A 13,125-nucleotide genomic window follows, 5' to 3' on the forward strand; every position below is an offset into this window, starting at 1 on the left:
TTATCATAATACATTAAAAAAAACATATATACTATTTTTTTTTTTTGATTTATCTAATGCATACATAATTTAACATTTTTTAAATAATTAAAATTTTTTTAATAATGATTAAAAACAAAATATTTTGAAAAAAAAAAACATATATAATTAAATCAGGAGGCAGACATTATTTATAAGCAATTTTATTTTTTTTTCTACATTTAACATTGTGTTATATAATTTACTTACTTTATAAATAATATTATATAAAAAAATTGATTTGAAATTTTATTGCAATATATTGTTTGTTAACAAGTAACTGCGTGCAATAAAAATGTGTAAGAATAGTTTTAGCAAACAAAAAAAAAATATATAAGATTTTCTAGATCCATTGGGAAGTCAAATAAATTAAAAATGTCTTTTTTTTAAAGGAAAATTTTAGCTTTTTAGTAATTTTAAAATGTTATAATAGATAGAAACTTTAATTTAAAATATTTATAAAATAATGAGATAGATGTGTGAAATGACAACTACTACTATTACAAAAATAAAATTTTTTTAAAATAAAAATAGGCAAAAAAAAAAAAGAAGAAATTTTATAAATATATCTCATTATTAAGAAATATCCAATTTTAAGTTAAGAATAACTTTTTTTTTTTATTATTAAATTTACTCGTGCCATAATAAACATGAAATGAAAAGATAAATAATTAATGAGGCAAACATTACTTTGACAAAAAAAAAAGAGATGTAATTTCAAGAGTAACTTCATTAAAATGAAAATGAAAAATTTAATTATGTTAGTGGGTATCATTATAAAATATCTAAAAAAAAATTAATTATTTTTAAAGTTATAAAAATAGTATATATTTTTCTTTCAAAAAATAAAAAAATAATCATTAAAAAAGGAAAAGTAATATAATCACATTTGTAATTGATACTCTTAATAATCAATTAATAACTTATGCTTTATATTTATTATTTTAAAATGTGCTTTGTCATTGATTATCATATATGTTTTCTAAACAGTTAACTTTAAGCTTTTTATTATATGCTTATAAATAAGTTAGAAATAATGCAAACAATTATAATATCTATAGTTTAGTAGAATAGTTTATTATATGTTTATAAGAATTTATCTATTTTTAAATGAACATCTATTGTTAAAATGAGTGTTAAAGAAGAAGAAAGTCGGATTAAGGAAATATTAGATTCTCTACAACTTTTGGCATCTGAAGGTGACATACCAGTTCATGCATTTAGTATGTTAATGAAAAATTCTAATAGTTATATAATTTGTGAACAATTACATCATAAATGGTTGAGTGATGCTTTGTTTGCCGAGATTGCTGCTAAGATAATTAAACATTTACATAATGTAATTTTAACTTTTTATTTTTTTTTTAAATATATCATCTTTTTTTTATTTATACATAAAAATTTTTTAGATGGATAAAAGAGATGTTGCTTTGTCATCAGGATGCCTGGCACTAGTCATTAATGATTATAAAAATTGGGGAAATATGAGGAAAAAATCAAGATTTATGTTTAGAAATTCTGTTAGAGCTTTAATTGAACTATATCCTGTTTATGTTAAAATAGATAATTGTATCTCTCAATCAATGATATTACCTATGTTTCATTCATTACATTTATTAATTGACTTAGATCCATCAGAGGATGATATTATGTGTTTGACTGAGTTAATGATAAAATTTGGTGATTTATTTTCTGAGTTAAATAGTGTTGAGTGTGATAAATTAGTTATAAAATTAAGGAAAATTTTATGTCGTGATGATTTAAGTTTTACAAGAAAATGTAAATATATGATTTTACAAGTAATGGATTTTTGGACATATTCTTGGGATAAAACAGTTATACCAGATTGTCTTTTAGAATTTTATAATGAAAATGAAAATAATAATAGTAATAATAATAATAATAATAATAATGAAATAAAAAAAGAAGAAAAGAAAAATGGAGAAGTTAAAATAAATATTTGTCAAGATAAAGAAGATATTTTAGAAAATGAAATAATTGCACTTTTATTAAACAATGATAATCAAGAGACAGAGCTTTAAAATAAAATTTTTATCATAATAAGTTATATATATTTCTTTTTTAATTTTTTTCTGTATTTTTAAGACCTTCAGTTTTACTAAAATCAGTAATTAATTCACAATCAAATAAAAATTTTGTACATCTTGCTTGATCATAATCAGGTCCAAAAGGATTACATAAAACTTTTGCAAAATGTAAAAAAATAGTACAATGTTGGTGAACGACAACTGATTTTGTTATAATTTCAGACAACTCCTGTGACTCCTCTTCACGTCGTTTACTATCACAAAATAATTCATATTTTTGACACCATTGAGCTGTATGTAAACCACCTCTTCTTATTAAACATTTATATGGATCACAAAAACATCCATATGCCAATCTTGAAACTTCATCATCATTTGTTCGATTACCATTAGCATAATCACAATAAACTTTTGTATCTAATGCACATCCATCTCTATCATTAACTTTACAAAATCTTTGATAATGTTCATATTCATTATCACAAAATCCATCATTAGGAAAATTAACTTTAGAACATAAATGTTTAAATCCAAAACAAAATGATGCTAAGTGAAGGGGATAATTATTATGAGCACATCCAATTATATAAGCATCTAAGTTTCCATAACAAAATCGATCTTTTAATGATTGTTTATTAGGTACACAAAAAACATTATATTTTGGTGGAAAATTATTATCAGATATAATTAATGGATTTTTTTCTTCAATTTTCTCTTCCTCATCAATAATTTTTTCACCTTCCTCCATTTTTGTTAATACTTCATCATTATTTTTTGTTTTTTTACCACTACTTAATCCACCTTTCAATAAATCTGAGAACGTGTTTACTTGTGATAATTTATCATCACATGTTATATAGTTAAAATAAATAATAATTAGTAAAATTACCAAATAATAATAAATAGAAAAAAATTTTAATTTCATATAGTTAATATAAAAAAATTTTTTATCAATAATAAAATTTTAACTTTTACAAAAATGTATTTAACATTAGTATCTTAATTTTATTTGTAAAATACTTGCATTTTTATAATTTTACTATATATTAAATACTGTTATATATAGTAAACCTGTTTAATATTAATTATAAAGTATTATTCATGTATGGAATATAATATTATAATAAATTTATTACACAACATTTTATTTTAAATTTATTAATAAACTGCTAATTACAGACAAAAATAATAATTTTCTATTTCTAGAAAATATCACATCAATCACATTATTTCAAAGTCATGATCATATTGTTTATTTCATACGATATAATATGTATTTTAAAAACTGAATTTTATTCTTATTATCCAGTATAAACAACTATCTTCAGAAGATTAGTGAACGGACGTTCAAATAAAAGAAAATAGGAAATTTGTAATGTGCAAAGGTAAAATAAAATTTAAAAGTTTTAGTTAATTTTGAATTTTTAAAAAGACAGGTTTCTAATACAGGAGATAAAAATATGTATATAAAGGATGATGTTTAATGTATAACTACAGAACGTTTTTAGCTTAAAAATATAATGAAATTTATTTGTGCTACTGGATTACTTATTAATATATTAATTCATGGAAACATTTGTGATGAAAAGTTTAATGATGGTATGTTATTATTTATGTCATCTTGAGTATTAAATATTATAGATGGTAGTGCAATAATAAGAATCCCAAATTCACGTTCACAAGGTTTTATTTATAATCCTGTTCTTCCTGACAATAAAAAAGTTAAATATTTTCCTCCACCAGAAATTCCAACAGTTCCAAAAGAACTTTGGGATATAATAAGTAAACCAATAAAACGTGAACCACCTAAACTTATCATTAGAACAGATGTAACTGAGGAAGAATTTAATAAATTTGCCGAAGAACCTTTTGTTAAATCAACAAATATTGTAAAATCTAATAATGAAATTGTAAAAGAGACAAAAACTCAAATATCTCCAGTAAATTTTTCTATTCATAAATTAGAGTCTCAGATTAAAATAAAACGTATATAAATATATTTTCATTTTAATATTTTATTTTTTAATCATAATAAAATTTTGTATCAATAATAATTGTATTGAAGAAAAAAAAAAGTAATTTTTCATCATTCAAACAATCCTAAACCAATCCCAAGTTATACTGATAAAGTACAGTAGCTTTATGATAACACAATAAATTTATAAGTTAATAGATTATAATTAAAAAGAAAAATATATTAAAATAGTCATTAATACTGTTTTATTGATAAGATAAGTTTCATATTTGTTAATTTTATTAACAAATTTTCGATTTATGTTCAAAATTTTAATGATTTATGTGCTTTTACTCTAATAAGTATGATTTGTCAGTTAAATATAACTTTTTTACTCATTATTTTATTATTATGTAAAACATTGGCACAAATAAATAATGTAACTGGAGGCACATCCACAACAGGAGTAACTCTTCCTAAAGTTAGTAGCACAAATTCAGGTATATATAATAATTTGTAAAAAAATTACATTGATTTTATTCTAGTGACAACAACAAATCCAGCTGTTACCACAACTTCTTCTAATACACAACCTTCAGTTAATATATCATCTTCAACTATTGCACCAGCCTCAAATATTACTAAAATTTCTGCTAATATAACATCAAGTACAACTATTAGTACAACACCAATTATTACTACAACACCATATATTGTTAATGAAATTTTTGCTGATTTTAGTATGTCGTGTGATAATATTACTTGTACATACTCTATCCAATCTCCTGCTTTATCAGAAGCATGGATTAATGAATTACAAACAGTACAAAATATGACAAGTATAGATTCATCATCTTATAATACTGATAATACAATTTTAAAAGACTATCAAAATCAAACTCAAAAATTGTGTAATTTAACTGAATACAATAATCTTTATAATGAACTTATTGGAAATTTATCAAATATTCAACAAAGTTTAAAAGATTTTAATAATTATTATGATAGTTTGAATAAAACTTATACAAATTTAACTACTTATTTGAATCAATTTCCGGCATATAATTGTTATTATTATTGTAAAAGTTTCAAACCCATAACAACATTCACAACACCAGCACCCCCTTCAACAACATTATTTGATCCTTGTAGTAAACAAATATGTGATGCAGAAATAGATGGAAATAATTATAAAGGTCAATGTGTAAGAAATGGATTTTCTTCATATTGTAAATGTCCAGGTAATCTTGATCCATATAATAGTTGTCAAAATGTTGGTTGTTATTCAACAACAAATGGTAAACCTGATATGCTTTTAAATGGTCCTATTTGGTCTCCAGGTTATCTTGGTCAAATTATCTCAAACACAACTTATCAAAACGGGCAAATATGTAGTTGGCAAATTAAAAATATTGTTAATGTACAAAATTTAAATTTATCAGTAAATAAATTTCAACTAGCTGATGGAAGTAGTTTAACTATTTCAACAGATATAATGACTGTAACATTTACTAATGCTTATGATATTGATAGTATAAGAGAAACAATAGCTTCAATTATTGAGGGTGCTTCATTTATAAAAATTAAATTTAAGGCAGGAAAAAGTATATCTCCAGACACTCAAAATTATTTTGATTTATATCTTAATGGTACCAATCCAATTATAACTACAACAGTTCCCACCACAACACAACCATCATCAATTACTACAACTGAAGATGAATGTAATGGTCATTGGGTCACAGTAGATTATATATCTTATAATGAATATTCTAATGATAATGAAAAAATAATGGATAATGCTATAAGTACATTAGAAATGACAACTACAACGATAAATAGTCAAACGACACCAGGAATGACAACTACTAAACAGGCAAATAGTCAAACGACACAAAAAATGACAACAAAACAAAATGGTTTACAAACAACTTCTTCAACAAAAATTGTAACACCAACAAAAAAAACTACTAGACGTATATGTGTTACAGATAAAGTAACATCGTCCATGAGTACATCAACTCAAAGTATTGTTACAAAAGGAACAACATTATCTATGAGTTCATCAACTCAAAGTATTGTTACAAAAGGAGTAACACTTTCTACGACTTCAGTAACTCACAAGTAAATATTATTATGATTTAATTATTACCTAATATAAATTAATGTCAAATTATAAAACAAAAATAAAAGAAAAAAATTTACAAGTAAACTTTTTTAAGACTTTCAAAAAGATTTCAAGTTTTCCGTTTTTTTTTTTAAAAAAAAGTATACCTTTTTGAAAATTTTAAAATAATTTGTTGAAACTTTTTAACTTCATTTAAATTAATAATTATCAATCATTCATATTTATAATTTAGAATATTTCAACACAATTAACATTAAAAAATTTATCTTCAACATAAAAGTTACATTTTAAATGATTGATAAAATGTATTACAATAAATTGAAAGTTTTTTTCAACTTTTAACAATTAAATAAATATATTTAACAATTGATAAAAAAAATAAAATAATGAAATATTTATTCTAGATACCATTTGATTACCAACATAATAAGTTACCGGGTGTACTTTTTTTAATTTTTTTTTCTTTTTGATTATTTTTCAAATTAAAAAGTTTACCTTTTCCTACAAATATGTATATATTATACTTATATATTTTTTATGTATATTTTTAAGACATATCAATTAATAATTTGTTTTATCTTTTTCAGTTTAAAAATAAACCATTTATAGAAGTAATTTAAGAAATTTCATTAAGTTTGTAATTAAAAAATAAAATCTCTTTAAAATATTATACAAGGTGGAATGATTTCTTAAATTATCCGTTAATTTTTATGAATAAATAATTTATTTAATGACCAAAAATTATTTAATTAAAAGAAACAGTTACATTTTTATTATAATTTTATACCATAAAGAAGTACACGATCCTTTTTTTCTATGATAAATATATATAGTAGTTAAATTAAAATAAATTTTTATTTCGAAATAAAAATTAATTATATATTACCATATATTGAAAAAAAAGAAAAGAAATATTTATAAAATAAGATTTAAAAAGAATTAGTTTTATACAAAAATGTATAAATAAATCAGATCTAAAAAAATAAAGTCTTTAAACGAAAATAGTAATAGAGCGGGATTCCAAAAAGAAAAGGTTAGGTGCATTTACTTTAAAAATTTACTTAATTAAAAGTATTTTTTTAGCTGTTATGTCACGTACAAAAGAATGTTCATCGGTTTCTGAAGAAAATAGTGAATTACTATCATATGGAAAAAAAAATAAAACAAAAAGACGAAGAAATATTGTTATTGATTCAGATGACGATGATGAAACTCATGACTTAGCTACTGTCAAAAAAAGAAAAATTCCCAAAGTTTGTGATGAAGATTCTTATGATGATGAAGTCGTAAGTTTATTTATTATTTAATAATCATTGTCCTTAATTTAGAATGAAGGAAATATTGGTGCTATTCGAAAAGCTGGTAAAGTAGTTAAAGAACCAAAACCTCCTAAAATTAAAAAACAAAAAGTTGAAGATACTAAACAAACAAAATTAGAATTTTTTTTGACTGGTGATAAATCTAAAAAATCTACAGCAGAAAAAAAACAAAATCCTGAATTAAAAAGTGTATCAGCTGCAGATTATTTTGCCAGTTCTTCAAGTACTAAAAAAACAAAAAAGATAGATGAAGATACTAGTAATGTTAAGAAAGATTCTCCTAAGAAAGAATTAACAAAGATAAACTCTTTAAATGGAAATGTCAATTGTGTTGAGAATGGAAAAAAAGATTCTCCTAAAAAAAAACTAACAAAAGAGGAGAGCTCTATAAATAAAGATATAGTAACAAGAACCTCTCCAAGAAAAAGAACATCTAACACTGAAGTAAAAGAAAACACATCTGTTAAAAAGTTAGAAGTGACTGATTCAAATATTGATACTATTAAAAAGAAAAAAATAAATAATGTTGAAACACAAAAAGTTAAAAATTCTCCTAAAAAAGCAGTTAAAAATGATACAGTTAAATTAGAAAAACCTTTGTCCAATGTATCTACTAAAACTACCCAACCATCAGTTGTGCAGAAACCCAAAGATCAAATTTGGGTAGATAAATATAGCCCTAAGACACTTAAGGAACTTATTAATCAGACTACAGACAAAAGTCCTGCAAACAAACTTCTTCATTGGTTAAAATGTTGGAAGGAAAATAATCTTGGTGAAAATGGAAAAGTTAAAAAAGTCAAACCAACAGGATTAGGAGCTAAAAATGATGGAACAGCTTTTAAAGCAGCACTTCTTTCTGGATCTCCAGGTGTAGGTAAAACTACTTGTGCTGTACTAGCTTGTAAAGAATTAGGGTTAACTTATGTGCAACTAAATGCTTCAGATGCAAGAGGAAAAAAAATTTTACAACAAAAAGTTGAAGAATGTTTACAAACTCATAATATAAGTTCTTTTTTTAAATCTACAAATAATCCCGGTAAAAATGTAAAACAATCAGAACAGGTTCTAATTATGGATGAAGTTGATGGAATGAGTGGAAGTGATGACAGAGCTGGAATTAGTGAATTAATATTAATGATTAAAAATACTAAAATTCCTATAATTTGTATATGTAATGATAGATTTAATAGAAAGATACAATCATTGGCAAATCATTGCTTTGATTTAAGATTCACAAAACCTACCGTTAATCAAGTAAGAGCAAGACTTATGGCAATTGCTTCAAAGGAAGGTATGAAAATTCCTCTTGAAAAAATGTCACAAGTTGCTGAAGCTTCTAATCTCGATATTCGTCAGTCAATTTATAATTTACAATTAATAAAATCCAGTGGTCAGGTAGAACAATTAAATTCAAAGGATGTTGCTGTTAATATTTTTGAAGCTGCTAGACAGTTACTAGATCCAAAAACATCAAATATAGATAGAAGGCGTTTATACTTTACTGATTATAGTATCATGCCACTGTTTGTTCAAGAGAATTACGTAAGTATTGAACCCGTAAAGTTAAATAGAAAAGAGACGTTGAAAGCTTTGAAAAAAAGTGCTGAGGCTTTGTCATATGTTGATGTTTTTGAAAAACAGATTCGAACTAATCAAGTTTGGGAACTCTTGAATGATCAATGTACATTTGCTGGCATTCTAGTTCCAAATTATATGCAAGGATATTTATCCGAACAGTTAGCTTTTCCATCTCACTTAGGAAAGATATCTACTACCAACAAACGTTACAGAATGTTAAGACAGTTGATTTATCATATGTCTACAAAATTAACAGTGGATGAGACTTCTTTAGTAACAGAGATATTACCAACGTTAAGAAGACAATTAGCTGATCCATTAATCAAAAAAGGTGTAGATGGTATACCAGAAGTAATAAATCTTTATAATCAATACTGTCTTACAAAAGAGGATCATGAATTTATTATTGAATTAACAGATTGGAGTAACTCTGAAGAAATTGAGAAAAATATTCCATCCAAAGTCAAGGCTGCTTTTACTAGAGCTTTAAATAAAGAAGATAGAAAATTACCTTATGCTGATTTAGCAAATGATGTTGTTAAGATTTCAAAAGGAAAGAAAAGTTCTAAAAAAGAAGTCATTAAAGATGATGATTCTCAGAGTAGCAGTGATGATGAAACTACTGATTTAATCGAATTTGACTACTAAAAATTTTTTTCATTTATGTGTACTATAATTATTAGATAAATAATTCATAAAATAAACAAAAAAGAGTAATTTATTAATCTTAACTTTACATTATAATATATTTTTACTACTTTATCATGTAACATGAATTGTAGTTTTTGAATTGTTAAGTTTATTGTATAAATGTTCTAAATTTTGAAAAATATATAAAGCCGCATCAAATAATATTATATTATTTTTGCCAATTCTAATGTTTAATTGTTTGTTGTTTTTAATAAGTATAAATTATAAAACTATTTTTTTGTATTTTATTATTTGATATATTTGAAAATAGAAATTTTTTACAATTTTAAGTTCTACCATTAATTACATTATAATTTTTCAAAATTTATTGGTTTATAAGTAAGTAATGTTGATAAAGAAAACTTTTCTTCCTTTTTAAACATCCAACATGGTATTTTTAAAACTAAAAAACATTAATACTTGTTTTTTTTAAACTTTTCATAGTTGTATACAATTTATATAATATTAATATTCAGGTTATACAGCTATACGATTATGATTAGTATCAATGCAATATATGTTATATAGTTGGTAAAAGGAATAAAATTAAAATTAACTTTTAAAAATAAATTAAAACTTTCAAATATTTTTATCAAATACATATTTTACAATAACTTTAAATTTAATAAACTCAATTAATAAATACAAATTAACTTTAATTTATAAGGTTTTCAAAGTCAAATTATTTTCAGATAAAATTTAATTTGATAAACATTTTTTAAACAAAATTTTTTAATAAATATATTAAATAAATAATTTATTAATCATAATCAACACTATAAAGTTGTAAATTGATAAAAGAATTTAAAAAAAATATTCTTTATTTACTTTTTAATTTACATAGAAGAAGCATTTAGATTTTGAAATTGATAAATATATAATTTGCATTACTCCAATAAGTTTTCATTGTAAGATAATAGGTGTTCATTAAATCAAATGTTGACTTATTTTTTTTAATGTATAAAAAAAATAAATATCAAGTTAAAACATAACAATTTTAATATTCAAATAGCTTTCATATTTTTTTTACAAATTGTAGCTTAACACTATAGAATCATTATTCCAAAATAGAACATTATTTTTATACTAAATAGTTTGTTTAAAGGTTTAGATAGATATAATTTTTCTACAATAATTTTCTACAACTTTTATATTTTATTGTGATATCAGGTAGTTTAGATTTTTGTATAGTTTGGTTAGTTAGAATTTTTTTATGAAAATGTGGATTTATTTGAATATTTATGCATCAAGAATTAAACAAAAATTAATACAATGATTTACTATATAATTTTTATTTGATAGCTGGTTTTTTTAACGGTTATTTTTAGGTACATAATATTATATATGTTATACAATTTATAAAGTTTAGCTAAAGAAAGTATTTTGTATTAAAATAGGTATATTTCAATAAATGTTTTTTATTCTTAAAAAAAAAATGTTTTTTATTTTAGTAGCATTATTTATAAAATGTCATTTCACAGAAGTTCTAATGATATTAGACCAAGTGACTGGATTTGTTTAGAATGTACAACTAATAGTCATTCAAATAGAAAGATTTGTTTTCAATGTCCAACAACATATGAAGAAAATTTGAAGAAAGAAAGAAGCGGGTCTTTTTTTGTGGGATCAAATGTTTCTGATACATTAATTATTAGAAATCTACCTAATCGTAAAGTTGAGGATAGTGAGATGATAAAACTTTTAAGTAAAAATCAAATGCAAGTTAAAAAAGTATTTTTTGAGACAAGAGGAAATTATTGTTTTATTCAATATGAAAGTGAAAGATTGGCAAAAGAGATGATGGATTATATTATGAAAAATGGTTTAAAAATTGATGGTAATCATAGTTTAATGCCTGCATATTCAGCAATATCTATGAATAAAGTTTTAGAACTCGATTATCCATCAAGAGTTCGTTTCACATACCAAGGTTGTCCTAAAAATAAAGATGATTGGGTAAATAAAACCGCACAAGCACGTCAATTGGCAATGAATGCTCTTGGATCAGGTCAAATGTGTAATTCAATTATACAAAATCATCATAATGTCCCAAATATAGATGGAGCAAGTCATAATTTATCTGTTGGTAGGACGATTCAAACACCTTTTGGAACTAATCTTGTTTATGAGCGTCCTAATCCTAGAACTTTTCAAAAATCTTATGGAAATGAACCATATTATTTAGATACAAAAACTGGTTTTCGTTATGATCCCTCTTCAACATATTTTTTTGATCCCACTGAACATATCTGGAAGATGTGGGTTGATAAATATTTTACATATATTCCTGTTGAAGGTGGTGATCAAAGTTTAAAAAAAAGGTTACTTGAAGAGACTAAAAGATTACCAAATTTTGAGCCATCATTTTTTGCTAGTAATGTATATCCATCACCAAAAACTCCAAAAGAAAAAGTTAAAGAAAATGCTATCAAAATTAAAGAGAAAATAAAGAGTGATATAATATCAACAGTTAGTGTACCTATTAAAAAAGAAATTGAAAAACCTAAAAAAATACCTATGTCATTAAAAAATGCACATCAAATTCGTATTAATATTGGGTCAGCATTAAATACACCATCAACACAAAATATTTCAAAAAAAGATAATCCATTTCAAAATGGAGATGATGATGAAGATATGGATATTGATGAAGTTAGACCATATAAAATTAAACAAAAAGATGATTCGAAAAAATGGTTACTTAAAAATCGAAATTCTTATACATATGATTCTAGAAAAGTTGTTCCAGTATCAACTGAAATTCCAACTCAAAGTATCTCTTCAAAAGTAATTGATAAAAATACTTCAGATGAAGATTTAGATAGAAATATAGATAATGGAAAGTATGATTTTCTTTTACCTGAATTTTTTCAATATATTCGTACAAATATGGTTGTTAAAAGTTTAGAGGAAATTGAAGCTAATAATTTCTACAAAGACCCTATGGTTGTAAATTGGTCAGAATTTCATTGCAATCTTTGTGTTTTAGAATTCAACAGTAAAAATGAATTGATAGAGCATATCATTGAAGATAAAGTTCATAGGAATAATATAGATAACATAGGGATAGACTAGTTTTTTTAATTTTTGTACATATTTTAGTATTTTAATGAATTTTTTTTTCATAATTTTTAGAAAGTTAAAATTTTTCTTCAAAAGTTTAAATAATAAAAATTAAATAATGTATCTCTAAAAGGATTGACTGTCAGAAAAAATTTTCAAGTTGCGTTTTTTTTTAAAAGTCAAAAGAAATTCAGTGTATTGAGTTTCATGAGGGTAAAACCAACTTTAATGGATTTCTTGTAAAAAGTAGTTAAACATGGTATATTAAATTTTGTAATTCTTGGATGGATCATTAAAAACTATTTTACTTCAAAAAATATTCCC

The 13,125-nt window shown here is 23.2% G+C and overlaps 5 protein-coding genes across 5 annotated transcripts; 4 read left to right on the forward strand and 1 right to left on the reverse strand.

The window, feature by feature from the left end:
• Positions 1-1,147: 1,147 nt before the first annotated feature.
• On the forward strand, positions 1,148-2,060 carry SRAE_2000269300 (MIF4-like, type 1/2/3 domain and Armadillo-type fold domain-containing protein; the record flags this gene model as incomplete). Its single annotated transcript, XM_024653790.1, has 2 exons — positions 1,148-1,357; positions 1,428-2,060. The coding sequence occupies 2 exons, from the start codon at positions 1,148-1,150 to the stop codon at positions 2,058-2,060; spliced, it is 843 nt and encodes a 280-aa protein (XP_024507232.1).
• Positions 2,061-2,100: 40 nt separating this feature from the next.
• SRAE_2000269400 (Hypothetical protein) lies at positions 2,101-2,814 on the reverse strand (the record flags this gene model as incomplete). Its single annotated transcript, XM_024653791.1, has 1 exon — positions 2,101-2,814. The coding sequence occupies one exon, from the start codon at positions 2,812-2,814 to the stop codon at positions 2,101-2,103; it is 714 nt and encodes a 237-aa protein (XP_024507233.1).
• Positions 2,815-3,586: 772 nt separating this feature from the next.
• Positions 3,587-4,060, forward strand: SRAE_2000269500 (Hypothetical protein; the record flags this gene model as incomplete). The annotated part of the gene is made up of 2 exons (XM_024653792.1): positions 3,587-3,665; positions 3,708-4,060. 2 exons carry the CDS (start codon positions 3,587-3,589, stop codon positions 4,058-4,060), a joined length of 432 nt encoding a protein of 143 aa, XP_024507234.1.
• Positions 4,061-4,384: 324 nt separating this feature from the next.
• SRAE_2000269600 (Replication factor C subunit 1) lies at positions 4,385-9,696 on the forward strand (the record flags this gene model as incomplete). Its single annotated transcript, XM_024653793.1, has 5 exons — positions 4,385-4,520; positions 4,566-6,133; positions 7,160-7,181; positions 7,232-7,434; positions 7,477-9,696. 5 exons carry the CDS (start codon positions 4,385-4,387, stop codon positions 9,694-9,696), a joined length of 4,149 nt encoding a protein of 1,382 aa, XP_024507235.1.
• A 1,509-nt stretch (positions 9,697-11,205) lies between these two features.
• Positions 11,206-12,813, forward strand: SRAE_2000269700 (Zinc finger, RanBP2-type domain and Nucleotide-binding, alpha-beta plait domain-containing protein; the record flags this gene model as incomplete). The annotated part of the gene is made up of 1 exon (XM_024653794.1): positions 11,206-12,813. One exon carries the CDS (start codon positions 11,206-11,208, stop codon positions 12,811-12,813), a length of 1,608 nt encoding a protein of 535 aa, XP_024507236.1.
• Between the last annotated feature and the right edge of the window lie 312 nt (positions 12,814-13,125).

This window comes from Strongyloides ratti (assembly GCF_001040885.1).
Source record: "Strongyloides ratti genome assembly S_ratti_ED321, chromosome : 2".
In the NCBI taxonomy this organism is placed as follows: domain Eukaryota; kingdom Metazoa; phylum Nematoda; class Chromadorea; order Rhabditida; family Strongyloididae; genus Strongyloides; species Strongyloides ratti.